The sequence below is a fragment of the Equus przewalskii genome, chromosome 6, assembly GCF_037783145.1.
Source record: "Equus przewalskii isolate Varuska chromosome 6, EquPr2, whole genome shotgun sequence".
NCBI classification, from domain to species: Eukaryota; Metazoa; Chordata; class Mammalia; order Perissodactyla; family Equidae; genus Equus; species Equus przewalskii.
In genome coordinates, this window is record NC_091836.1 from 86,961,652 (window position 1) to 86,988,592 (window position 26,941).

Here is a 26,941-nt window from a genome sequence, read left to right on the forward strand (position 1 = left end):
AAGAGAAGGTCACATACACTGAGGGCCTAATTGAAACCGTGTGGAAGTATCATTATACACTGTTACCAACACACGCATAGAAAATAGAGGCTATCCCAACAGGCATCACTTTTTTCGATATGGACACCACACGTTTCTTAAGCATACAGCTCCAGTCAAACCAAACTACAGGACAGTCTATCTTTTCACTGCACCTCTTTTATATCACTTAAAAGCAATGTGGTTTTCAAACTATTCTTAAAGCCACAGCTTACTCAGGAGTACCTTCAATTAGAGCAACGCTTTCATCAATTGGGAGACTGCAGGTAATATATTGCTTAAAAACTTTTCTTGCTAAAAATAATTTTTAAAAGTTTGAAAACAAATAACAAAATCCAGTCTCATCATTTTGCACTTAAGCCGCTTAAAATAAAATAAATAAATACCAGGGTACTGTATGAGTTATATGAAAGAATCTTTCTCGTCAATAATTTCCTTCCACTCAGTAAATTAGGCATCTCTTGGTGGTTTTAAAGTTTATTTTATTCATTATCCTTGATATTTAAGGAAAACTACAGTGTAAATTAGAAAATAAATATTTATCTCTGTGCTACAGTATCAGGAAGCATTTTAATCCAAGCCCCACTAAAAATCATAACAAGAAGAGACATTGCATGATCTTCAGAAAATGAAAAAGTGGAAGTTAATAGAGAGAAACATGTCAAATTATCCCCAAATCATAGTGAGGTTGCAGTGGCACTGATTCTTGACTTACATATGGAACTTACAACATGATTGGTAATACTCAACACTCAAGGAAGTATCTGATAGAATTACTACTATATTGTGGGCTTCCGTAGGGCAAGGACTATTACTCATCTTTGAATACTCAGATTCTAACACGGTACTTGGAATAACATTAGATGCTCAGTAAGTATTTGTTGTGTTGACATTTTCCTTTTATAATTAATGTAGTGACCTCTTGGTAATTTGTCTATTTTATAGTATCTTGCAGTTCGGTTATTGTTCAAGAGCACAGTAGAAATTATCTAATTTCTAATTAGATATCTGATATTAGAAAAGGCTAGTTTAAAAAACACAAGGAATGGTTCTTTTCAGTTTTACTTTCCTATTTCATACAAAAGGACAGTGAGGACACATTGTTAGAGTAACACCAAGATAATCTACTAGTGTAGCCAAATTATACAGAATTAATGCTTATCTCTTCAAATGTCCAGGTTTTTATCCTAGTTAATTCTGGTGGTAATCTTTCCAAGTGTATTAAATACTTTCCTACTTTCTTAAATGTTGGACCCTGAATATAATTCTACCTTTTCTTTATGATTTAAGCTCATCATTATAAGCATCCATTATTATACTAAATCAGTATTGGTTTGACTATTTCCTCTCTACCTAGATTGTGTCTGCCCTTACAGACCATTTGGCTCCTATCTCTCTGACCAGGTTTGGGTGTACCTATTATATGCTTTCAGAGCACCTGGGACTTATTCACAGTACTTATTACACTTGCAATTATACATTTATTTGTGATATTTGATTCCTGTGTTTCCCCTACTACATTATAAGGACCATGAGGGTTTGTACCTAGTCCAGGTGTGCTCCCCACTGTATCTGCAGTGCCTAATACAGTGCCTGCTGTATAGCAGGCTCCCAGCAATACTATCTGAATGACTAAATAAATAATCACCTACCCAGTGCATACCCCTCTCTGCTATTTGCTGAGGGCAAGTCTGGGAAGTTAGGGAATCAGTGTTTCTAAACACTATGTTGAGAAAAAAGTCAGTCCCTACATGAGAATGGAAGTTTATAGACCCCAGCTTTAGGGTGCTGTGCTAACTATTTTGGCTGCTGGGCCTTTTCCCCCTTCTAGTGCTTAGAAAAAGGAAAGGTGGTATGCATAAGTGCCCCTTAGCCATGAGGTCTTGGGCACGAAACCTCAATTTCCTCTTCTCTAAAATGATGATGATAATAGTCCCTACCTCAATGGGTTACTGTGAGAATTCAATAAAATAAGAAAGTGCTCATCACACCCCCTAAAATATAAGAAGTGTTGACATCAGTTGTGACTATTAGTTGCACATCACATTAGTAATAATATGCTATATCACACGTGAAGATATTGTTATTGACCCGTCACCAAAGCAGATGTTCTCGGAATCATTTCTTCAGGAGTGGCTAAAGCATTTGCTCAGAAGAATCAGTCCATCCAACCTCTCCTTCTTAAGACCAGTGGCTTTTATGAAAGCCTCATGTTTTAGCTTTAAAGTAAACTGCTTGGCTTCTATTCATAATGTGTTTCCACTAAAAACACACATTTCTCTATGGCTCTACTAATATTACAGTGAGTTTATGAGATATTGGAGATCTGATATACCTCAGGAAGAGGTTATAGAAAATTCCAGAAAGACAGTCCCACTGTAAATTAAACCATACTTTTTCTTCATATATTAAAAAATTTCACTTTCCCTTTTACAATTTTAAAGTACATGTAAAATTCTTTTCCTTTTTTGGTAGCTAATTAATTTGAAGAGGGAAAACAAAATGCGTTACCATTACTACCAACTGTATTTTAAAGAAGAAACATTACTACCTTAAACTGTGGCTCATGTGAATGTGCACCCAGCACAGATTTTATAAATCCATACTGGGCCTTCAGCTTATCATGTTTATTATAACAGTCAAAGGGTAGTTTTCTTTTAAAAATATACCACTTTCAAAATATTCCCAAAGTGCTGACTGTGCTTTCAGTTGAGGATACATAATTTTAAGTGATGCATATTGCAGCTGACTGTCTCTCTCTGCTGCAGGTTTAAAGACCGGTATAGACATCTCAAGAACAGCAAAGCAAATTAGATTTTGTTCCTCCTCATCTAACTTCCTAAGGATTCAAATTACACAGCTCACCGAGAAACCATCCACCTTAACCCAGCAGTTTGTAAGGATAAATAATAAGACAGAGAAGCTCTCAACCCGATATATGCCGGCACAGTTAAACGCCCTTCCCTTCCAGGGGAGCCTCAACTCCAGAATCAAAGCTTTAACTGCTGCTGGAGGCCGTGGATCGACGACGCGCTGCTCCTTAGTTTCTCGGTCACTGTGTCCTCTTTCACTGCGGTTTTGATGACTTCAGATACCCCACCGGCTCCGAGAACGCAAGGCAAACTTAAAAACACTTCACTATTTATATCATAATATCCCTGAAATGAAAACATAGGGTTTATAATAGAGCTGAATCACTGCAAAAAAATTAATATCATAAATATGGATACTTTCTTGCTTTTCTAGTCCTAGTACAAAGTGATATAAGTTGAACTTTAAAAAAAAAATTTGTTCATTTATTTTCTAAACTCAAATTATTGTTTCAGAAAATCTTCATGAGATGGGAGGACCTTGGTCAAAGACACTCACTTTGTGGGGAGGTAAGCTGACCCCCTGCAATATGAGTAGCAGGTGAGGGGCTAAGAAAAAAGACTGTCAGAGTAGATTCCCTGGGGAGGGGCATGACATGAGCTCTGGGCTCAAAAGCAGAAACTTGTTTTAAGTTTTCTTTTCCATGTTTTATTTCCCTCCTGGTTTTCCTAAGTTTTCAAGAAAATGTGGTTAAGCATTTGTGCCTCCTCTTAGTAGGGACTTTATGCCTGGGATAAAGTGGAAAGGACAGACTGAACTGCAGAAGCAGACGGATGCCCTCCTAAGACCCGCTGGCACGGCAGTCTGGGGCGACCTGGCTGGCTGAGGTGATAAATGACAACCAGGAGACTTTTATGGACTATATAAACGTTTCTTGGGAGTTCCCCAAAATCACACAGCAGCAAGGGGCAACCTAGTAGAAGCCCAGACTTCCCACAGCCAAGCAGGAAAGGGCTAAGACCAAACTGTCTCCTCGCACGTGTTACTCTAAAGCCCGGTGATATCGAAGACACCTGGGTTGCAGCGTGAACAACACTTTTTCTGGTTTTATATTAGTAATATAAAAGTTTAAAAATATGATGAGAGAATGAGAAGAGCAATTACCTGTGCTAAAATTGATACAGAATGCACTTTCTTTTTATTGTTCACAATACTGTCAACCAGGTCAGCTACTGATAGTCCGACAGACCAAGATCTTTGACCTTTTACCTGTAACAGTTCCATAGCTCTAGGTTACAAAAAAAAAAAAAGTCATCTCAGAAAATGCACAAAATATGCACATTTAGTTTTACACCATGTTTAAGGTATTAATTAGATATTTTTATGACACAGAAGTAAGAGTTATACAGCAACTGTTAGGAAAGCCTACAGACAATCTAATGAAGCTTTTCTTGAATATCAGATAGGCAGTTCACATAGACAAGATACAAATGGCCTAATAACATAAAAAGATGCTCACCACCACTAAATTTAACTAAATATGAGTTAAAACAATAAATACACCAGTTTTGCCTATCAAAATTGGCAAAGTTTAAAGAGACTGATTCCTTTTGGAGAAGCTACAGAGAAACAGGTGTTCCCATAACTGCTGATGCGAGTGTGAAGTTATACAATCTTTTAAGAGGAAGATTTGGCAACATCTGATCTAGAGATGTCTCTTCTAGAAGTTTATCCTCCAGCAATCTGCTCAAGTGGGCAAAGATATACATAATAAGCATGTTTGCCTCGTTTGAGACAGCAAAAATTTCAGAAACAACTCATCAAAAGAGAAGTGGTTACATAAATCACTACCCAAATGTAGTGTCACGTAGCTCTTGAGGACAATAAGGTAGATTTATATGTACAATATCAGAAAATGTCCAAGATTTATTATTAAGGAAACAAAGCAAGTTGCAAGATAATATGAATAGCATAAACCTATCATTATAAAAATAATAATGATAATGTTTGCAGAAACGTTGAAAAAAACGTTTGGATACGTGGACACTAAGCTGTTGACAATGGTGACAGTGGAGAATGGGATTACCCCCAGCTTTTCACTTTATAGATATCCGCAGTATTTCAAGTTTTATAATAGTATACATTCTTTTTGTAGATAATTTAAAAAGATATAAATTAGGCAAACACATTTGAATTTTTTTCTTTTACAACTATAAATGCAGGGTTATGTAGAGAATCAGATTAGAATGGATTATACAACACACTACGCTTCTCAATAAGAGAATATTCTCCCTAGTTGTTATATTCTGAAAACCATAAACTGAAGGTTTAGAAAGCTAAAAATCTCCACCACTCAGAGTGCAGGGAAGTATGTTATGTGATGGTGAAAGAAGACTTTGCATGAAAATATATAGTGTGTAGAGTGCAACTTAAGGGCACAGACCCTGAAGGCCTCTGAATAAAGGCAAAGGATACAAGGATCTGTGCATTACATTTTGGTTTTGCCTGGATAATATTTGGATAATATGACTTATCCATTCATATTAGACTAACTTCCAAATGTATTTATGTGTGATTAATAAATACATATTAATTTTTTAGGTGGTATGAACAAATTCTTTTCTACAGTAAGAAAATTCTTAATATCCTCAGATGTTTAGAAAGGAGCAGTAAATCACAAATAAGGAACCTGTTCTGCCCTTTAAGTGTCAACTGTGTATCTGCAATAGAGTTTGCAAAGCACTGGGATCTACTTTGAGATAAGAAATCAAAGACTAGAAAAGTGCTCCCTTGTGCTTATGGATTTGTCCATACTCGCTTGTTTTGTTTGCAGAAGCCTGGTGAGTCCATGCTGTGTGAATAGCTGTTATGTTAGCTATGAAGTACATGATTTTTGGTTGGATAAATGCAAATCTACATTCAGTGTTACCTGTTGGACAGCTGCATCTGAGAGTTATGACTCATTACATCCTCCTGGCCACCCCATGTGGGCACTAAAAATTAAATGAAAAATTAATTATATTTTGTCAGTAACTCTCTTCGGATTAGGATGTGATGAATGATCATTTGCAGGCAAGGATATCTGTATTAAACTTGACATAAACATTTTCCCACCTGCTGGCAACAGTTACATTTTTCCACCAATGGCACCGAATGTGCTCTACTGACTGCCTGGGGTGAGAAAGACGGAACTGCAGTCAGCCGGAAAACACGATCCCCAAAGTCTATCTGCAGCCTCCTTACCTGTGCTCTCTTGACAACAGCTCTACCGAGGCCACCTTACTGTCTGAGGAGAAAGCTTTCTTTCCTCGAGAGGCTGTGTGTAATAGGCTCCCAAGAGCAGCAAGCACTTGCTATTTGTTCCACTGGGAAACACACTGAGGTTAATTCCTCTCACTGGGTGAGGAATAATTTGGTCACCTATTTTGGGCTAGATTTCCATCGCTGTTAGAGAGGCAGGTTCCTGTTTTCTAAAGGGATCTTTTGGGTTACCATGTCCTTTCACTACACATTTATAAAAACAATTCAAAAATTCAAAGCTGTGCACATGACTGGGATATTTATACCACACTTTAATATTAAATAGAAATTGCAGGACGCATTTTGAAATCTTTCTAATGTTCATCTGTTTGTCATCTGTGTGAAGACATTCTTTGATACAAATCTGTATTTGGGTAGGCAAAACAAAAATACATTCAGATATATAAGACTGTTTAAGATACGTCTTCTAAACTGCATTGAAAATTAGGCCATTTAGTGATGTGTCAGCAACAAAGGACACTCTCTGTATCCAGATGCCTCCCTCCCTCACACTGATCATAAGCTTCCAGCGGTCAGGGATCATGTGTTTGTGTCCTCTCCATATATTCTTTACCATGGTGAAGAATACACAGGAGATAAGTGACCCCACACACAATCCGTAATTATGTTTGGTAACAAAGAGAAAAACACACTTGCAACAGTTAAGCTGAAAAACATGGAAAAGTTTTTACGTTAAGTAAAAAAAAAGCAAAGCCAATAACTGTTATGTGAAAATTATAAATACATGTGGACAGATTAAGGGATTATTTTTTTTGAGGAAGATTAGCCCTGAGCTAACATCTGCTGCCAATCCTTCTCTTTTTTGCTGAGGAAGACTGGCCCTGAGCTAACATCCATGCCCATCTTCCTCTCTTTTACGTGGGACGCCTGCAACAGCATGGCTTGACAAGTGGTGCGTAGGTCCGCACCCAGGATTCAAACCAGTGAACCCTGGGCCGCTGAAGCAGAATGTGTGAACTTAACCACTGTGCCACTGGGCCGGCCCCTAGATTAATGGATTTTTTAAAGATGTTTTACTTGGATAGACAGGTTATATATGAATTATTTTCTAAAAAAATTTTTGTACATTATTAGTATATTCAAAATAAAGGGAAAATTGGGGGTAAATGTCTGCTAAATGAAATACAGCATTTATAGACCTTAGAAAGATGAATAAAAGGGGCAAGGTAGGAGGGCTGGCCCAGTGGCATAGTGGTTGGGTTCATGCACTCCACTTCCGTGGCCCAGGGTTCACAGGTTTGGATCCTGGGTGTGGACCTACACACCACTCATCAGCCATGCTGTGGCAACGTCCCACATACAAAATAGAGGAAGACTGGCACAGGTGTTAGGCTCAGTGGAATCTTCCTCAAGCCAAAAGAGGATGATTGGCAACAGACGTTAGCTTAGGGCCAATCTTCCTCACCAAAAAGAAAAAGGGGGCAATGTAGGTATAAAAGACAAAAAACATCTGAAAATTATTCACAAGTGTGTATGTATATATATATATATATATATACATACACACACATATATACACACACACACACACACAGAGTCACATTCTTTACCTTTCCTCTCTGAGTCCTGACTTCCAAGAGAAATGAGAAAAGAATGCTTGGCGAGAGAGAGAAAGCTTCACTATGTTCAAATTTGTTGTGATATGTCATGAAAATTTTCAATTAAGTTTAGATGGACTGAATTGTTTCATTGTTTATTCATTCACTGCCCAGCCCTTCAACTTCCTAAAAGTATGTCTACCCTACTTTAAGTAGCTCTTTCAAATACTGTATCTAATCTATCCTAATCTTTCTGGTTCTATTCCTCAAGAGCAGTAATCCTCTGGCCCCAAAAATTTTACTGAGAAATGACCACAGGATGGCTTTTTTCCATTACATACAACACCTACTCCTTAGGTAAGACTGATGCCCAAAGCAGATGGCCTAACACCCTATTCTGAGGTCCAGCCCTTGGATTTCTAAAACATCATTTGAAGGAGTTACCTGCAGTTTACATATGATTCCAATCTCACAGATGAAAATAGCAGCTCCAAAGCATATGTTCTGCTGACTATCTAATTTGGTGGGGCATCATATGAATGACCTTTGGTCACAACAAGATGGCATCAGGATCATTCATTCAGTTAAAACACATTTACTGAGGCCATTCCAAGCTCAAGGAGCTTATAGTCTGGTGGGTGAAAAGACAGGTAAATATGCAGTTATAACACAGTGTGATAATGGTTATAATAGTGGCGTGAACTTACTTAACATGGAGAATTAGGGAAGGCTTCTTGGGAGAGGTGGCACTCAAGCCCAGTCTTGAAGGGGAAGCAGGAGTTAGCCAAGTGAATGTATGTTCAGGGAAAGGAAGCGTCAGGTACAAAGGTGGGGAGGCATGGAGTACATGAAGCATTCAGGAAGCTGCAAGTTGACCATCTGACTAGCACAGAAGGGCTGGCAGAATGGCAGAAGATGAAGCTGGGGAGGGAAGCAGGAAACAGATCCGAAAGGGTCTCGTATGTCATGTGATTCCTCCCCCAGGCTATGGCTGTCATTTATCTCTGAAATACTTGAAGAGAATAATTTTACTTACACACCTGTTATTCTTATAACTCTGTTTCCAAATCCTCATGTTGCTTTATTTCAAAGCGTAGTTTTACATGTCCTTTTGCCAATTTTCTATTCATCACCATCTTTCCGATCCCTGTAGTAACAGCTACCATTCACTGCATGTTTACTCTGTGCCAGACACTGAACTAAATGCTTTAGATCAAGTATCTAATTAAGTCACAGCAAGAAAAGGCACAGCTTTGGAGTCAGACCAGGATTCAGATCTCAGTTCTGCCCTTACTAGATGTGTAACCTCGGGCAAAGTATTTAACCTCATTGAGTCTTAAGCTTCCTGGGAAACCCCCATCTCCTTCACAGCGTGTTTGTAAAATTTAAATGAGGTATGCAAAGCATTTAATATACTAGTAGGCACTCAATAAAAAATAATTATAATTGCTATTACTATGGTGGTGTCACTTATGGAAAAATACAACCAGTTGCTTTCTACACATAAAACCAGCAGAGGGAGCCTCTAATCCATTTCTGGCTTCAGAGGCAAGGTAAGCATACCTATCTGTGGCTATAACTCTCTGAAACAAAGCAGAAGACAGGATAAAAGGTGATCTGATAGTGGTGCTAGATGGGAGACAGGGAGCTGGGCTGGGGAGTACATAGGGAGCCTCAGTGGAATCAGGTGATCTTAACTGAAGTGTGGATTCTTGGGTGTTTGTTCTATTATTATGCTTTAAAACATACATATACTCTATATGTATTCCTTTGTATATGTCAAATATTACATAATACTATATTTAAGTGACCCCAATTCACATGTACTACACCCCTCTATTTCTAGTTCCCGTTTGAGAGCTCAAGACAGAATTAACATATCCCTTTCTTGTGCCCTTGGACCTCTCTCACAGCAAGTTAATACTGCCTTTTATTATAGTCATTCCCTGTATTAGCCTCTAAGCTTCCTAAAGACAGGAACAGGTTCCTACACATTTATAAACCTCCAACAGCAGTCAGCACAATGCCTTCAGCTTATTTATCACGTCATGCCATCTTTTATTTTTTTTACAATTTGAGATATTAATACAACCATATTGTGAAATATTCTTGTTCATTCAAAAACTGTAACTTAGGAGGGGGACTAGTTAAATAAATTTTGGTATAGCCAGTAGTTAAAAACAATGAAGGAGATCTATATATGTAATTATGTAATTATGCAATCATTTCCAAGACATATTGGTGAGTAAGGAGGAAAGGTGGATAATGATGTTTGATGTATATTTCATATATGTGCCTGTCTAGGCACATATATTCTGGAAGGTTACACAAAAAACTGGTGACTGTAACTGCTTCTGGGGAGAGGACTGGGTGTCTGGCGTGAAGGGAAACTTCTTTTTCACTGCCTATCTTTTCGTACTATTTAATTTTTTTGCAATGTGAATGTACAACTTTTTCAACTAAAAGTACAGCTTAATAATTTACACTTTCAATAAGAAGGTGCACACACAGAATTAAAAGTGGATCAGAATAAACAGCGGTTTAACAAGAGAATAAACGTCATGAGACAATATATGGTTAATTACCATAGAGCTAGCAATAGCTTTTAGCTCAAAGGAGTGAAGAAATCACTGTGGAATGATGTGACCAGGAAAAGCTTCACAGCATTAGTAAGGAGGGCTTGACCTAGACCTTGAAGGGTGAGATTTGAATATGCTGAGAGAGAGGGAGAAGGGATTACGGGGGAGGTAACTGCAGTGGGCAAAGGTTCCTGTGGCTGAAGAAAGCTGTGGGGAGTGGCTGGCAGGCACAAGACCTGGGTTTTAGTCCTTCAGTGACTTTAAAAGCTCTTAGGCAGGTCACTTTTACCATCCCTTCATCCACTGCTGCTCCTTAACACAAAATGTAATCAAGGATCCCTTGTGTCCCTTCCAGCTCTCTAATAACATTACTGCTGCCACAAATAGAACTGGGAGGGAAGAGTAGAGCTATCTTTTGGGACTCCTTCAACGCCAAGCAAAGGAATTTAATAGTTCAGTCAGAGGAACCCAGTGAAAGTTTTTGAAAAGAGAAATATGACTGAGGAGGATTGAATTAATATGTGAAAGCATATATGTAAACACTATGTAAGTTTTGGCTAATATTATTATTAATTTGGCATCATTATAGGGAAGACTAGAGGGGGAAGAGCAAACTAGCTGGGAGATAAGCAAGTGGTCACCATGGACCAGAACTCAATGGCAGCAGAGAGTAACGTTCGGGGTCTTGGGTTTGTTTGAATCCTAGACATTCATTACTCTCACACATCTGCTCCAAGTTCTCGTTTGCTACCCTTTCCCAGGGTCCTACTGAAAGTGTTTAGTGTCAGGGAGCATTTTGAGTCTGAAAAATATTTCTGCTCAAATCACAGCGTCAGGTTTTGTGAAGGTTTTTGTACAGTCTGACTCTAGCATTGAACTTCCTAGGTAGCTAGTGAAGATTTATAAAGATTTAAAATACTGCTATATTTTATTAAAATAACGTGACTAACAAAAATGTACAACTGAAATCTCACAAGGTTGTAATCTATCATAACATTAATAAAAAAAAATTATACAAATACTACATATCCATAGTGACAAAAGTAGAAAACACAGAAAAGTACAAATTTTTAAAAGCTATCTTTAACCCAGATGTGACCACTGTTAATGTTTTGTGTTAATGGCATCAAAGCATAGAGGAAGCTTTAGATTCTAAGAAAACAGTTTTGAGCAGGTGATTTGCTTCGTGGCGCTATGGCTGACTCCTTAACTTTTAATGTGTGTGGTCTTTCTCCAGTGAAACAATCACTTCCTCATGGGCAGAGAAGTTCTTTTCCACATCGTGCTCTGCCCTTCAGTACCTAATGCTGAATAAAGTTACAGTAATGGATTTCAAAGGAAGAAGCGATGATTAATTTCCCCCAAATTACCTTTTCATCATAGCATTGTCATGCTCAAATACCTTTAAGGGTTCCCCCTGCCTGAGAATCACTTTCCAACTCTTTTTTTTTTTTTTTTTTGAGGAAGATTAGCCATGAGCTAACATCTCCTGCCAATTCTCCTCTTTTTGCTGAGGAAGACTGGCCCTGAGCTAACATATTTGCCCATCCTCCTCTACTTTATATGTGGGACGCCTGCCACAGCATGGCTTGCCAAGTGGTGCTACCTCCGCACCTGCGATCCAAACCAGGGAACCCCGGGCTGCCGAAGCTGAACATGCAAACTTAACCGCTGCACCACCAGGCCAGCCCCTACTTTCCCACTCTTTGATCAGATATTCAAGGATCTCCAAAATGTGATTCCAACCAGGCTTATCTGGTTGAAACTTTCTGCAACGACTGGTCTAGATTTTTTATCCCATGAACATGTCATACTTAACTATGTGCCTTTGCCTCGTCTGATTTCCTTTTCCTAGAACGTCTTTCTCATTCTTTGCTATCTATTCAAATCCTATTCATTCTTCCAAAGTCCAGTTCAATGATGGCCTGTATATAATTTTCTCCAGTCATTTCAACTCATGTTAAATGCTCACTCATAAGTGTCTCAGCACTGTTAGTCTACTAATACTCATTTTGGCACTTAATCAGATAGTATCCTATACTTTTAGTGTTAGCTAAATCTTGTAAATATATGGATCATATGTAAACCCTTGTATATATTCTTGTAAATATTTTCTTGTAAATATTTTGTTTGTTGCTCTAAAATAATTTTTAAGTATGATGAAGGAAGAGACTATGTTCTATGCTTCTTTTATATCACACCAACGTTTACCATTTGCACAACATGGATCGACCGTGAAGGCACTGTGCTGAGTGAAACAAGTAAGACAGAGGAAGACAAATACCATATGATCTCACTTATATGCGGAATATAAAAAAGAAATCAAACTCATAGAAAAAGAGAGAGACCTACGGTTACCCGAGGCAGAGGGTGGGGGAAGGAGACTTGGAGGAAGGTGGTGAAAGGCGCAGACTTCCAGTCACGAGTTAAACAAAGCCAGGGATGCAACGTACAACGGGAGGCCGAGGGCCAACACTGCTGTGTGATGCACATCACCAGCAGAAAGTCTTTTCCCTTCTTTCTTTTTATTGTATCTATATGAGAAGATGGACGTTAGCTGAACCACTGTAGTAATCATTTCACAATGTATGTAAATCAAACCATCATGCTGTATGCCTTAAATTTATACAGTGATATTTGTCAATTATTTCTCAATAAAACTGGGGAAAGAAATGAACAAAATGAGGATAAACAGGACTTCTACCACCTGACCAACGTGACTTCCCAGCGTAGGGAAACAAGAAAGGAGTAAAGGAAGAGATTCTCAAGTCAAGTAGGGAAAGCGTTCCTTTGGGATAGGAAAAGGGCTTTGCAGTCTGGGGAATGGATGCTTTCTGTGGGAGGGACAGAGCAAGTGGCTGTAAGAAAGGCCATAAGGATAAACAAAGGATGGAAATTCTGTTTAAAAAGGTGAGAAACAGGGAGGAGGTATGTACCTAGGGAGAAAGTCTGAACTTAGGAAAGGTAAGCAAGGTTGAAGGGTGGGGAAAGTACAGGAAAGAGTGATGTATATGCTTTAGGGTTTATTGAAATGTTGCTCTCTAGAAAATTAGACTTTCAAATTAATCCTGGTCTCTCAAATTCAATTAAAAAAAATAAAACCTAACGGGTCTTGCCTAATCTTAAACTTAGAGAAAAGTAAATACAATGAGAATGACACATGTGAAAGTCTCTTCACAATATGGGGCCTGGTCCACAAAAAGCACTCAAATGTGGAACGAGATCCAGCTAAGCTCCACAATCCTGGAGTCTCCAGACACACCCGGAGAGCGTGGCCACTGGTGATTTCGGTTATCAACATAACGAATAGAAATGTATTTCTTACCTTTGTCTTCTCCCTGTTCACCAATAACCCATACTTCTTTTCCTGAAGTTTGTGCTCTCAAGACATTTGTAATAATATATTGTAATCTCTGTGAATCCAGATTGCATCCAATTCCAATCACTCGATTTGCAGGAAATGCGCTCAGTTTCCATGTCACGTAGGTCATGATTTCCACTGAATATCACATACAAGGTGAAAATGTAAAGATTTTTAAAAATATACTTCTAGCCTACTTCATAAACAAAATATTTGGTATTTACTAAGTATATTAGAGCTTCTATACACTCTTCTTAGGTCCTAAATGTACGGTGAGGCATAATATATTTTTAATGTATATTAAAAACACTAACCAGGTATCAGCATGATTTTACATCCCTTTGTTGTTAAATATAAATTGTTAAGAGTGAAAACAGATAATTTCCTAGAATAGTTAAGCAAGAAGGATGAAAACTGGGTACAGAAAACTAGAGAGTCCTAAGTTTTTTTTTCATTGATCAAGTTCTTTTTTATATCTCTTAAGCTACATTTCTATCTTTAAATTAAAATAATGATTCATGTACCACCACTAAGGAGTACAGCATTAAGAACAAAAACACAACTACTTTTTTCTGCCATGCCAAAAGGATGTCAGGTTTAAAGAGACCAATGTCCCTCAACCAATTCCTGTAGGAAAACAAGTGAAATGCATACTACACCCTATACTGGGAACATTAAAAATGCTGTTCACCAACCTGATTCCAGTACCACCTAATTCTTTGAAAACATTTCTTTTTTAACCAAAACAGTGGTGAAACAATTTAAAAAATACAAAATGTTGGGGCCGGCCCTGTGGCAGAGTGGTTAAGTTTGCACACTCCGCTGCAGGCAGCCCAGTGTTTCGTTGGTTCGAATCCTGGGTGGGGACATGGCACTGCTCATCAAGCCACGCTGAGGTGGCCTCCCACATGCCACAACTAGAAGGACCCACAACGAAGAATATACAACTATGTACCGGGAGGCTTTGGGGAGAAAAAGGAAAAAAATAAAAATCTTTAAAAAAAAAATACAAAATGTTAAAAATGCACACTGGCATGCTCACTAACATTTTATGCCACTTCAGAGTTAACAAAATGTCCGCTATATAAGCCACTGCATTTTTCTCTTGAGTGTTTTACCATCTTCTCACTGAGGAAGACATGGCTAACAACCTGGAACATAATAATGGTAATATTACATAAAAATTGTAAGTTGTAAACTTTCCAGTTAATGCCAGTCATAAGAAGTACCTGGTTGATAGGATATGGAAATACCTATATTGTTCATTATAAGAGCAATTTAACTGAATAGTCTGTCCCTTTATAATCTAGTTTCATGACTTTTATCAGTAATGGCAATTCTATCGATGCACTGAGCCATCAGATTAATTTAAAATAAAACTTTTTACCTGGTTGTGATGCAACAAGCAGGACACCATGTTGACTATAATGTCCCAGAGCGGGGACAAGGGCTCTGAACATATCCACGTTGCTCTGCACCACGTCAAGGTAGGACTGAGAACTACCCAAAGAGTTAACCGTGAAGATCACCACCTTGGAATGAGCAGAGGCAGACAAATCTAGTGAATAAAAAGAAACAGTCTGAGCTCAAGATACAGGTTTTAATCAAGTTCTTGTTCTTGTTTTTCTTTTCTACAAGTAGAGAGCTTTTAGGCACACTTGCCCTCAGATCACTCCCGTCTCCACAGGGAGTCAAGGGGGGAAAGTTAGCAATAAAGACAAAGAAAATAAATTACAGGATCCAGAACCAACAAACAAGGACTTAGTTTTTCATGTAATTCACAATTTTCTTAAGGAAAATAAGTAATATGCCATAGGCAAAATGAACCTATAATCAATCACATCACTGATTTTTGAAGGGTGAGTGTAGAGTCCTAGAGTTCCTTGAAAGTGACTCAGAGGCCATCTGGGAGGAGTGGGAATAAGTGGAAAGAAGGTTGGTAGGCACGGCTCCAAGCTGTTTACTTTGACCTCTGCTTGCATCTGTTTCATTTATTAAGGATTCTACTCCAAAGAGGAAAAAAATAGTTTGAAAATCTTTAAATCAAGATAAAATGTCTTGGGTCATTTTTTATCGACTTTTTCTTATACTGAAACGCAGTGTCCTTGGTTTTAGGTGTTTTCAGTGGGACCTACAGGTAAGCAACTGTTAGGACTTAGGAAAAGCCATTCCTAGCTCCACTCCTCTGATCCTGAAGCACACATGTGCTTTCACATTACTCTCTATTACACAATGTGTTTTATAGTAAGTGCATGCCAAAACAGTGGCCAGGCATTATTAGCATCAGAAACAACAGAAAAATAATAAAGTAACTAGAATGGCATCAGTCCAGTCAACACTCCTAAATGAATATTAGCATTCCAGGGAGACAATGAGTAGATTCCAGGCTTTATATCTTAACTAAGCCTCTAAGGCCATCTTTCTAAAGTTTCAGAAGGAAACATTTGTGCAATGTGTCCATTGAGAAGTGCATTATCCAAGTTTAGTTCATATTCTGACACAGTCGTGGGGAGGGAAGATCCAAAAACAGAGTCCTGGAGTTTAATTATGGTTCTTCATGAGTCCTCAAGTAATTCCTGTGTTCTAGTGTTCAGAGTAGATACCTGGTGATGAGTTAAAACCTCAAGAATTGGAAGACACTGGAACTGGAAAGTATACAGTTAACATTTCCATACCACTTCTATGTGCCAGGTATTGTTCTAAGAGCTTTCTATATATTTACTCAATCAATCTAATCTACAACACACTAGGGGGTAACATCATCCCCACTTTACAGATGAGGAATCTGAGGCACAGAGAAGTTAAGTAACTTGCTCAAAGTCACAGAGGTAGTAAGTAGAACTAGAATTCAAGCCCAGGCAGTCTGGCTTCAGAGTGCTATTAAGCACTATTCTATATTTAGAAACTTAGTCCTCCATCCTCATAAACATGAGTAAATTGATATCTGGAGAGAGTAGGTGGCTTGTCCATTACTATTAAATATCAGTAAACAGTTCAATTTACGACCGTACAATTTCGCCCTGACCTATCTTGCCAGGATCATTTTTCTTTTCCCCCTTTAGCTTCCTCTACTTTGAATAATAGAAACGCCCTCACCCTCAAGGTTGACCTATGAGTAAACAGAGTGGTAGCTGTCTAATATGCTTCCAAAAGAACAAGAAAGGCTTCCTACTCCGTAAGATTTCCCCTCAAGCTCCCAAGCCTTTTACTCTTTTCTTTTGAGCCTGGAAGCTAGTATTTCTTATATCCCCCTAGGTAAACCTTGGGCTCAAGTTGAATTGGTCTATGTTCTTCCTCAGAAAATTTCTCTCACTTTCCTGATATTGGCTTTTGCTCAAATTCTTTCATCTGGAATGTTTCTCACTGCACTCACCATGTGTTTAATAACTATCTGTTTAATTGTTTACTACATTAAACATATTCTAAGTCCTATGAGAGCAGCGATTGTTTATCTTACTCATCCTTCCATCTCCAAGATCCAGTCACTTAGCAACTGGTACATTTCCCACCATCTCTGCCAATCCACATCACCCCAGTCCTGGAAGACCCAGCACTTCTCAGTCCGACTTAGCTGAAAGTAATATCTCCCTCCAGTCAACTCCAGGAGTCTCCCCTGTCTTTCCAGTCTCTTGGCAACCAATCATAAATCACCTCATTACTCCCTTCTTGTCATGAATCACTGTTTACATCTTGCCTGTGTGTCTCTCCATCTAAACTTTAACCTGCTTCCGGCCAAGTAGAGAGCCTTCCATTTCTATCAGTCCCCTGAAGCAGTTCTTAAATGCTAGGCTGGGTGCTTAAGAATAACTTGGGAAGCATAATAAAATTACAGATTATCCCATGTTCTGAAGATTTTATTTAAATAGGTAAGGGGAAATATTTCTCAGGAATGCAACTCCCCATGTAATTCTGATGCACAACTAGGTTTGGTAAATACTGCCCCACAGGCAACTAAATTCTTTTCACCTAGTAGGCACTCAGAAAATTTTTATTTGACTCTTCCTGCTCATGTCTTCCCTTAGAAGCTGGTGATTTAATGAGGGGAAAAAGATTATACAGTTATAAAGAGAATTAGGAAGAACCTTAAGCATGATTATGGAAAGCTATGCTATAAATTACAATAAGGATTATAATAGAAGTTTATTTAACAATAACACAGTAGGGTGCAAGGATTAGAACTGAGGGCTTCAGAATGAGACTGCCTGGTTCAAATCCTAACTTTACCACTTATGTATTTGCATAGCGAAAAGTTTCCTCCTGTGCCAGGGGTCAGTTAGCATCTGTACTTCCAGGACACAAGACTCTCACCTCTATCCCATCTCCATAGGTAGCCCAGAAAAACTATATCCTTCCTGATAAGCCACTGCTTCCTAATCATAGGCCCTAGACCAGTGGCTGGTCATAGCTATACTAAGGGATACCAATCCAATACCAAGCATGTCAGAAGATCCACTAAATAATCTCATGCTCTGATATACTACTGTTCTCAGATTTCGAGGATGATGTTGTGATAAATGAAATACACATTCATTTTAAATCATTACTGAATTATTTTATTCAAAACCATGGAAAACAAGGCAATCAAAGAATGACATCTAAATGCTGTGGAGATCTCAATGAAGTATTCTAGCCAGTGCATCACTCTGAATAATGGAGACAGTACAAGTATTTCTGGTTCCCTGATATATTGCTAAACCCTTCTTCTTATAATAGAAAATTACTGAATATCGTCTTTTCAAGTTATTTTTCACTATGACTCAAAATTTTAGAAATGCGTTTGCTCTTCTGATGATGATGATAACCCTTAATTTAGAAATTGTGTTAAGATGAGAGCTATTAAAAATCTTCCTATGTTGGGAGAGGGTATCCCCAAAGAATGATTTCACAGTAGCTTTGGGCAATCTTGCAGTCAATGACTAGAAAGGGTATTTTTTCCTGGTGAAATGGATAGTTTATGTTAAACAAGAGTGCCCATATTAAAAAAGAAGGTAGGGAATTACTGCTCAGTTCAAGTTAGTGCCTTTAATGATTACTGCCACAGTGAGCTGGGTTTTGGAGTTGTATAAAGAATGCCAACACTTTCCAAGATTCATCATATGTGGCAAACTAAGGCCATGAATTCAGTAGTTATGCTATATCTCTACCTTTAGAGAGGATTGTCTGAAAAATAAAATGTATGTCTATTGATAAAATTTCCCAGTAAGAGGAAAAAATGATACAAAAATTCCAGACACCAATACTAAAAGCATGAAGAGTAATGAGTGATCAGCAAAAGGGTTGCTCTGGAAGGTCTCCTAAAGAGAAAGTGACAAGTTGTTTCGTGTGAAGGCCATGTTGAGGCTAATGAGAGTCCTCACCTAGAGTAAGTGGAAAGGGAGAAAGCAGGTAATGAAAGGCTTAAATCAATGATTCTCAATTTCAATACAGTAAATTTCAAACTTTTTTGATTGTGACCCATGCTAGGAGAAATACATTTTATATCACAACCCAGAGACAATGTATGCATATATGTATACATATAAAACAAAAACATTACATAAAATATCCTTACTATATGTGCTTTGATATTTTCTATTATTCTAGTTCATTTTTATAAAATGCTGGTCATCAGCCACTATGGTGATTCCACAATCTGCAACTGTGTCACTACTCACAATGTGAAAAATATTGCTTTTAATGAGTCTAAGCAGTACCTGAGCTACTTATCTAAAATGTACATTCCCAGGCTCCACCCCTAGAAATTCACAGTCCATAGTCCTGGGGTGGATGCCAGGCAGCTGTAATTTTAAAAAGCACCTCAAGTGATTCTGATACACATGATCAATCCATAAACCATATTTTAAGAACCACTGGCTATTGAGCAAGTTTTGCTTTACTCTATATGTGAACAACAACTTATTTTTTCATTTACAACTGTTGAACACCTTTTTCTCCATGTACATACATGCATATACCCATAGACACAAACATTTATGCTTGTATATGCACAGACTATTTCTGGAGTGAATCGTGAAATTGGTAACAAACTTACATTTGAAAACCTAGCTTAGCCTCTTACTAACTGCATATCCTAAGCCACAATCTCTCTGAGAAGTAACAGGGTATGAATATATGTAAAGTATCTAACACATATACTGATTCGTTAAAAAATGGCAACTATTGGGGCTGGCCCCAAGGCCGAGTGGTTAAGTTTGCACACTCTGCTGCAGGCAGCCCAGTGTTTCGTTGGTTCGAATCCTGGGCGTGGACATGGCACTGCTCATCAAACCACGCTGAGGCAGCGTCCCACATGCCACAACTAGAAGGATCCACAAGGAAGAATATACAACTATGTACTGGGGGGCTTTGGGGAGAAAAAGGAAAAAAATAAAATCTTTAAAAAAAAGGCAACTATTACTATTATTAAGGGAAAACAGATTAACATAGTAGTGTCTTTAGTGAAGAAACGACATGATCAAAATAATATCATAGGACAATTATTGCATTAGTTATGTTTAATATAGAATAAAAGTAATCGAGAGAAAGGAAACAGGAACCCTCATATACTGTTGGTGACAGTATAAATTGATACTTCTTTGGGGACAATTTAATAATATAAATTCTAAAAACACATACCTTTTGCAACCTACACAGAATTCGAAATATATTATGATGTACATCCAAAAGCTATATAATGTTATAACCCAATGTTACTGCAATTAAAAATAAATAAACAAAAAAAACCCACATACCTTTTGACCCAGTAATTCTACTTTATCCCACTAGTTAGAGAAGTACACAAAAATTTTCATATTACAATGTTCTCTGAACTATTATTTGTAATAAAAAAAACCAAAACAACTTAGATGTCTACCAACAGGAGACAGACATCCATCTGAGCTGTTCAAAGCAATAGATCTATATATGCTATTATATAGATCTTCAAAAGCACACTATTAATTCATCAATAATTTAAACACAGAATTGCCAAATGATCCAGCAATTACACTTGTGGGTATAAACCAAAAAGAATTGAAAACAGGTGTTCAAACAAAAACTTGTACATGAATATTCATAGCAGCACTATCTACAATAGGAAAAAGATGCAACTCAAACGTCCATCAACTGATAAATGAATGAATAAAATGCGTATATCATAACATGGAATAGTATTCAGCCATAAAAAGGAATGAGGTACTGATACATGCTACAATATAGATGAACTTTGAAAACATTATGCTAAGTGAAAGAAGCCAGACACAACAGGCCACATATTGTATGACTCCATCTATATGAAATAGCCAGAAGGGGCAAATCCATGAAGCAGATTAGTGGTTGCCAGGGCTGGGGGAGAAGGGAAATGGGTACCAGGTTTTATTTTGGGGTGATGAGAATGTTCTGGAACTAGATACTGGTGACAGCTGCACAACATTGTGAATGCACTAAATGTCACCAGCAGTGAATTTTGTCATATGTATTTTAGCACAATAAAAAAATAAAGGGATAAACATATTAAGTGCAAAAAACAAGTGCAGAACCAGTTTCCCCAATCTGACTCCTGAAGCAACTACTCTTAATTCCTTCGTATTTCTCCAGACTTAGTCTATGCATACACAAGCATAACTTTGTGTATGTATGTATATGTATTTGTATGCTCATCTGTAAATATGTACATTCCTCCCCAAACTGTTTTAATAGCTCTTTAAAAAAAAACCCAAATGGAGCAAAAGCACAACTTTAGGATGATCAGTCAATTGCAGTCATCAATGCCTGTCACTGATGACTTCCAAATTTATTTCGAAATTTCCAAAACTACTGAGCTTAATTTTGCAAAATTAATGCTTCTCCATATTATATATTTATGAGATGCTAGTTAACATTATATTTAAGATTCTTCATAAAACAGTAATTAAATTAAGTGCTATCAGGAATGTACAACCAAAGTTAACAAGGGGAAAAGGAAAGGTGCCCCAAGATGGTGTGGACTCATTCAACATTCCCTGCTCGGTGGCAAGCAACATGCACTATACATCTACTCCAAGGATTCTATTCTTTCAATTATCTGAAACAATAGTTATTGATGGTTAATGAGACACATAGGAAGAAACAATTTCTTCAGGTCCTACAAGGCCTCACAGACTCTAGGGTCCATGTACTAAAGAATTTCCTAAAGTGTTCTGGAAGAGTTAAGAGGTCCCTTAAGAACTTTAGTGCCTGGAAATGACAGGCACAAGAGAACACCTAGCTCCCCAAGGGATCCTCTATACAAGGTCTACAAAAGGATCATTAAAGCAACTACTCGTCTCTCTCAGAGCAGGAAACTGAATTCATTGTATCCTGCAGGGATCCAGAGGCTTCCCAGAACTGTTACACCCAGTTTTCATAACCTATACGTATAATTGCAACTTTTCTCACCCACTGTTGTGCTTAGTACATTCAGGCTTGTGAAACCATGTCTTGATATTTTATTTGGAAAACATGGTCAAGGAATACAGGAGACCTAATGGAAAGGCAAAGGAAAGCCAAACAACTATAACATATTACAACCTGACTTGAGCTATAAGCTGGTTTTGGAAGATCATTAAATAAGAATAAACTCCAGCATTACTCTAGTTCAATGGTCTTCCAATTCTTTTTGATGACACATCTTTAGTAATAAAATATTTTTAAGCCCACATTCCAAAATATTGTATTTACCTATATATATGTGTCTGTACTAATATATTATGTACATTATAAAATATATGCAAAATTTTTAATCAAAAATATAAGGTAAGGGGCCAACCCTGGTGGCCTAGTGGTGAAGTTTGGCATGTTCCACTTCAGTGGCCCAGGTTTGGTTCTCAGGTGTGGACCTATGTCACTCATCTGTCAGTGGCCAAGCTGTGGTGGCGGCTCACATACAAAAAGAGGAAGATTGGCAGCAGATGTTAGCTTAGGGCAAATCTTCCTCAGCAAAAAGAAAAAAAAAAAGATAAGATGAGAATTACTTTTTTAATACTTTAAATTTTATTTATTAATGATATAAAAATTCTTTTTATTCTTTTATTTTTAAAGATTTTTTTTTCCTTTTTCTCCCCAAAGTCCCCCAGTACATGGTTGTATATTTTTAGTTGTGGGTCCTTCTAGTTGTGGCATGTGGGATGCTGCCTCAGCATGGCCTGACAAGTGGTGCCAAGTCTGTGCCCAGGATCCAAACCGGTGAAATCCTGGGCCAGCGAAGCAGAGCACATGAACCCAACCACTCAGCCACGGGGCTGGCCCAACCCTTTTTATTCTTATTAAAATTTATTTTAACAGTATATTTTTAGTGAAAGCAATGTGATTTTTTTTTTAAATCTTGGTTTAGCACTTGCAATATACCAAGATGTAGGTTTTAGTGCCACTTTACAGGTGATAAAACTGAACTTTGAGAGATTATATAATCTGACAAGTGTCAGAGCTATAATGTGGCAGAGGTAGGATGCAAACCCCCATCTGTCAAACTCTAAAACCAGTGCTCTTAACCAACATATCATGAGAAAGGAAGCAATCAGAGAAAACAAATTTATACTAAAGAGCACGTCAGAAACAGAGAATAAATCCTCTGACCAATCTGAATGGTATTTGCTTGCCTGACTCTTGTTAAGATAATCAGTTACAATCTCTCTATGACTTTGGGTAAGTCACTTATCTGATCTCAATCTTAGTCTGCCAACATGTAAAATGAGGGACTTGGACTAGGTAATCTTTGATGTGCTTTCATCATTAAAATTCCAGGACGCTAGGATTTTCAGGGCTGTGAAACTACTCCATAGGACACTATAAGGGTGGATGCACATCATTATAGATATGTCCTCACCCACAGAATGGACACCAACAAGAGCGAACCCTAATAGTGTAAACTATGGACTGTAGATGATGATGTTGTAGCAAGGTAGTTTTATCAATTGCACCACTCTGGAGGGGGATGTTGACAATGGAGGAGGCTAGGCATGTGTGGGGATGGGGGTATATGGGAAATCTCTGTACCTTCTGCTCAATATTGCTATGAACCTAAAAGTGCTCTAAAAAATAAAGTATATTTAAAAAATTCTAGGACTCAATACAAGAGAAAATAAGGCAAACATCTTTTAAGCAAAATAATCAGACCTTTGCTGATCTCGACATTAGGCAGATTAAAGATGTCAAGGTCCATCGTCCCTCCTTTAGTCCCTTCTGAGAGGTCTAAGAGGACCAGTCTGTCTGCAATGCCCTGTACAGTACAACAAGAAAAAGAACAGCATTACACTGGACATGGCCACTTACTCAATTTAAATTCGTTCAGAAAGGAGAATATGCAGGCTTCATATGCTGTCTTATGAAGGAAAAGTAACACAATAGCAATAAAAGGAACATGCAAACAAGAAATTATTATGAACTTGAATAATGTGATCCCTTAGGCTTGACTGAAAACTGGAATCTAACAGGGCTTACCTCAGAAGTCACAGATTACAGGCTTCTTTTAATGGGGTAATGAATAATAGACATGACTTGGTGCACTCAATATGTTTGCTATTGTTCTAGAGTTTATGTTTTCATTTTGATATCATAATGTCCACTCTGAAAGAACTTAGAATGATTTTTTGACCATTTTAACACCTCATTTCTAGCATGAAAGTCAACACCAATGCCATGTTTCTCTTTAAAAAAAGGAAAGATAATAGCCATAAATCTAAAATAAAATCTTATTATCATGCAGTTCTCTCCCCAGAGATCTCACAGAAAATACTCCACATGCCCATAGATGGCTGCCTGGGCGCCTTGGTGAGCTGACTGTAAACGACAGCATGGAAACTCCTATGAGTCAGTTTACGTTTGGGGGACGTCTTTTTCCAAAGTAGTATGGGATGTGAGGATCTCTCCTAACTTAGAGCGCAGGGGCAACAGGACCCAGGGATCTACCAGACTATCAGGCAGAAAGTGCAGAAGTTAAGAAAACAACCCAGCTCCGCTATGGACTAGCTCTGTAACATCAGAGAACAGTCCTCTCTATATTGTGCCTATTAATTTTATTACTGTTAACCACATTCATAAGAGAAATACAAAGAAAATTATGAGTTACCATTGCCATTTATCAGACATGCAAAGATCCAAAAGTTTAACAAAAGTCGTGTGGAAAACCAGGTATTCTCATAATCTGTGGGTATGACAATACACTGGTACAATTGATATGGGGGATAACCTGACAATTTCTAACAAAATTTAAAAACATAATAACTCTTTTAATCCATCAATCTCATTTACAGAAATTATCCTACAAGTTTATTAGTACATGTGTAAAACATACAATATGTATAAGGATATTCAAAAGACTAGAAACGACCTGAATGTCCATCAATAACAATAACAATAATGAGGCGCCATAACATAGTGGTTTGGAGCAGAGCTTCTCAAGCTTTAAGAGATCACCCTTTAACAGATGGATCACCAGGGATTTTGTTAAAGTGCAGATTTGCTTCTCTAGGTCTGGAGTGGGCCTGAGATTACGCCTTTCTAATAAGAGCTCCGATGATGCCATTGCTGCTGGTCTGAAAGCCACACACTGAGTAGTACGGATCTCGAACACAGGCTCTGTAAATGGATTGCCTAGCTTCAAATCCTGTGTCCATTTACTAACAGTGTGACTTTGGGTAAGTTGCATAAACTTCCTGTGCCTTGGTTTCTTCATTTGTAAAATGGCAGTCATGACAATCCCTAAGCCTTAGGGTTGTTGTAAAACGAGCCAAGTGTTTGGACGAGTGCCTGGCACCTAGTAAGCGTTCAGTAAAGCTTAGTTACCGCTCCTACCTCCACTACCACTACTGCCACTATCGGGGCCACTATTGCACTATTTTAATATTGTACCCTGTATCAAAATACTAATGTTTACAAAGAAAAATGGAAAAAAGGTTCCATCTAGACAGTTCACAGACAAAGAAATACTGATAGTGAGATTCTTCTAACAGTTTAAGAAACATGACTTTAAGGAGCCTTCCTGTATTTGCCAAACACAAATAAAACTGATAAAACTCAAAACTGTTAGGGATGTCAAAAGTCAGATTGATGTACATGTTGTTATTAGCAGCATAAATTAGTTCTACTTTTCTGAAGAGCAATCTAGCAATATGTAATAAGTGCCATAAAAACCACTCATGCCCTCTGACTCACTAGTGCTAGTTTTGAGATTACGTCCACCTAAAAGAAAATTCAGACAAGAAAATAAGCATCTTGTAAAGCAATGTTTATAGAAGCATTCTATTTAGTAACAAAAGAACTGAAAACAATTCAAATTCCAATTAAGAGAGAAGAGTGTATTCAGATGAAGGGTGGAGAAAAGGAAACTATTATAAGCCAAAGGTAGCACATAGTGCTCTGAGCAGCCAGCTTTTAAAATGTTCCAGCTCCCTGGATACAATGTAATCATCTGCTGAAGTAGAACCTACCTCCAAGACACAGGTAAGTCTTAAATGCAAAGGGAAGAATTTAGATGGCCAAGCATCAAATTTTAATAGAAAAGAAAACCAAATGCCAGCTACCACATAAACATACAGAGAGACAGCTCTTCTATCCTGGGCTGCATCCCTCAAATGACAGACACGTCCTGTTACTACGATGCTGGACCTCGAGGGTCTCTTGAACCTTTCTGCAGGGGGTTTAAGCCTTTCTGAAAATAATTTACATAGAAAAGACCTAGTAAAAAGGACTGATGGAAAAATAAACAAATCTCAAACTACTGTAAAATATCAACTTGGAAACTAGAATCCTACAAGAAAATGGAGTAATTACACAAGAAATGCAATCTTCTTTTAAAAATGCTAACTTTAGAAAGAGCTGAAATTAAGTATTATATTAAATAAGAGTTTAATTAAAGCGGCATGACTCAGCAAACACAACAATCTGTGCCTGAGTCAGATGAATGTCGAGCTGAGGTTTCCCTTGGACTGAGCTGAAGAAACCATTGTTCAGACCGCTGTTTGAAAGCCCATGCCATGACTACCTACTAATTAAGAGGCAACATACTGATGAGAGCTTTCAGCTATTTTTTTTGTCAACTCACTAAATATATTTTAAAGCAAAATTAGGTTTTCCCACATGACAAAATGAAGCCATTATTTCTTGTATGTTAAACATACACTGCCTAAAAGTGTAGCGATATGATAAATGGATTTATAACCACTAAGCTGACATACCTTTGCTGAAATTGCTAATGTGCAGGCAATTCCCAGTTCTCCACCTCCAACCACAGTAATTTTGTTTATTGTTTTATTCTCCTGATTTGCCCAGTTCTTTGAATTTATGTCTGAGACACCTAG

At 37.8% G+C, this 26,941-nt stretch overlaps 1 protein-coding gene across 10 annotated transcripts in view; it reads right to left on the bottom strand.

Annotated features, from left to right (window-relative positions):
• Positions 1 to 500: 500 nt before the first annotated feature.
• Positions 501 to 26,941, bottom strand: part of UEVLD (UEV and lactate/malate dehyrogenase domains) — a 57,605-nt gene continuing 31,164 nt past the window's right edge. For 7 of the 10 annotated variants that reach the window (XM_008530531.2, XM_070624452.1, XM_070624455.1 and 4 more), the window contains 7 exons: positions 26,819 to 26,937; positions 23,760 to 23,862; positions 15,037 to 15,207; positions 13,614 to 13,787; positions 5,780 to 5,843; positions 4,015 to 4,138; positions 501 to 3,197 (listed from right to left, as the gene is read on the bottom strand). In XM_008530531.2, coding sequence (XP_008528753.1) covers positions 3,030 to 3,197; positions 4,015 to 4,138; positions 5,780 to 5,843; positions 13,614 to 13,787; positions 15,037 to 15,207; positions 23,760 to 23,862; positions 26,819 to 26,937 — 923 coding nt within the window. In that variant the 3' untranslated portion in view covers positions 501 to 3,029. Of the gene's footprint in view, positions 3,198 to 4,014; positions 4,139 to 5,779; positions 5,844 to 8,153; positions 8,341 to 13,613; positions 13,788 to 15,036; positions 15,208 to 18,179; positions 19,007 to 23,759; positions 23,863 to 26,818; positions 26,938 to 26,941 lie in introns of those variants that run through there. The other 3 variants (XR_011541234.1, XR_011541235.1, XM_070624456.1) reach the window with 3 other exon arrangements.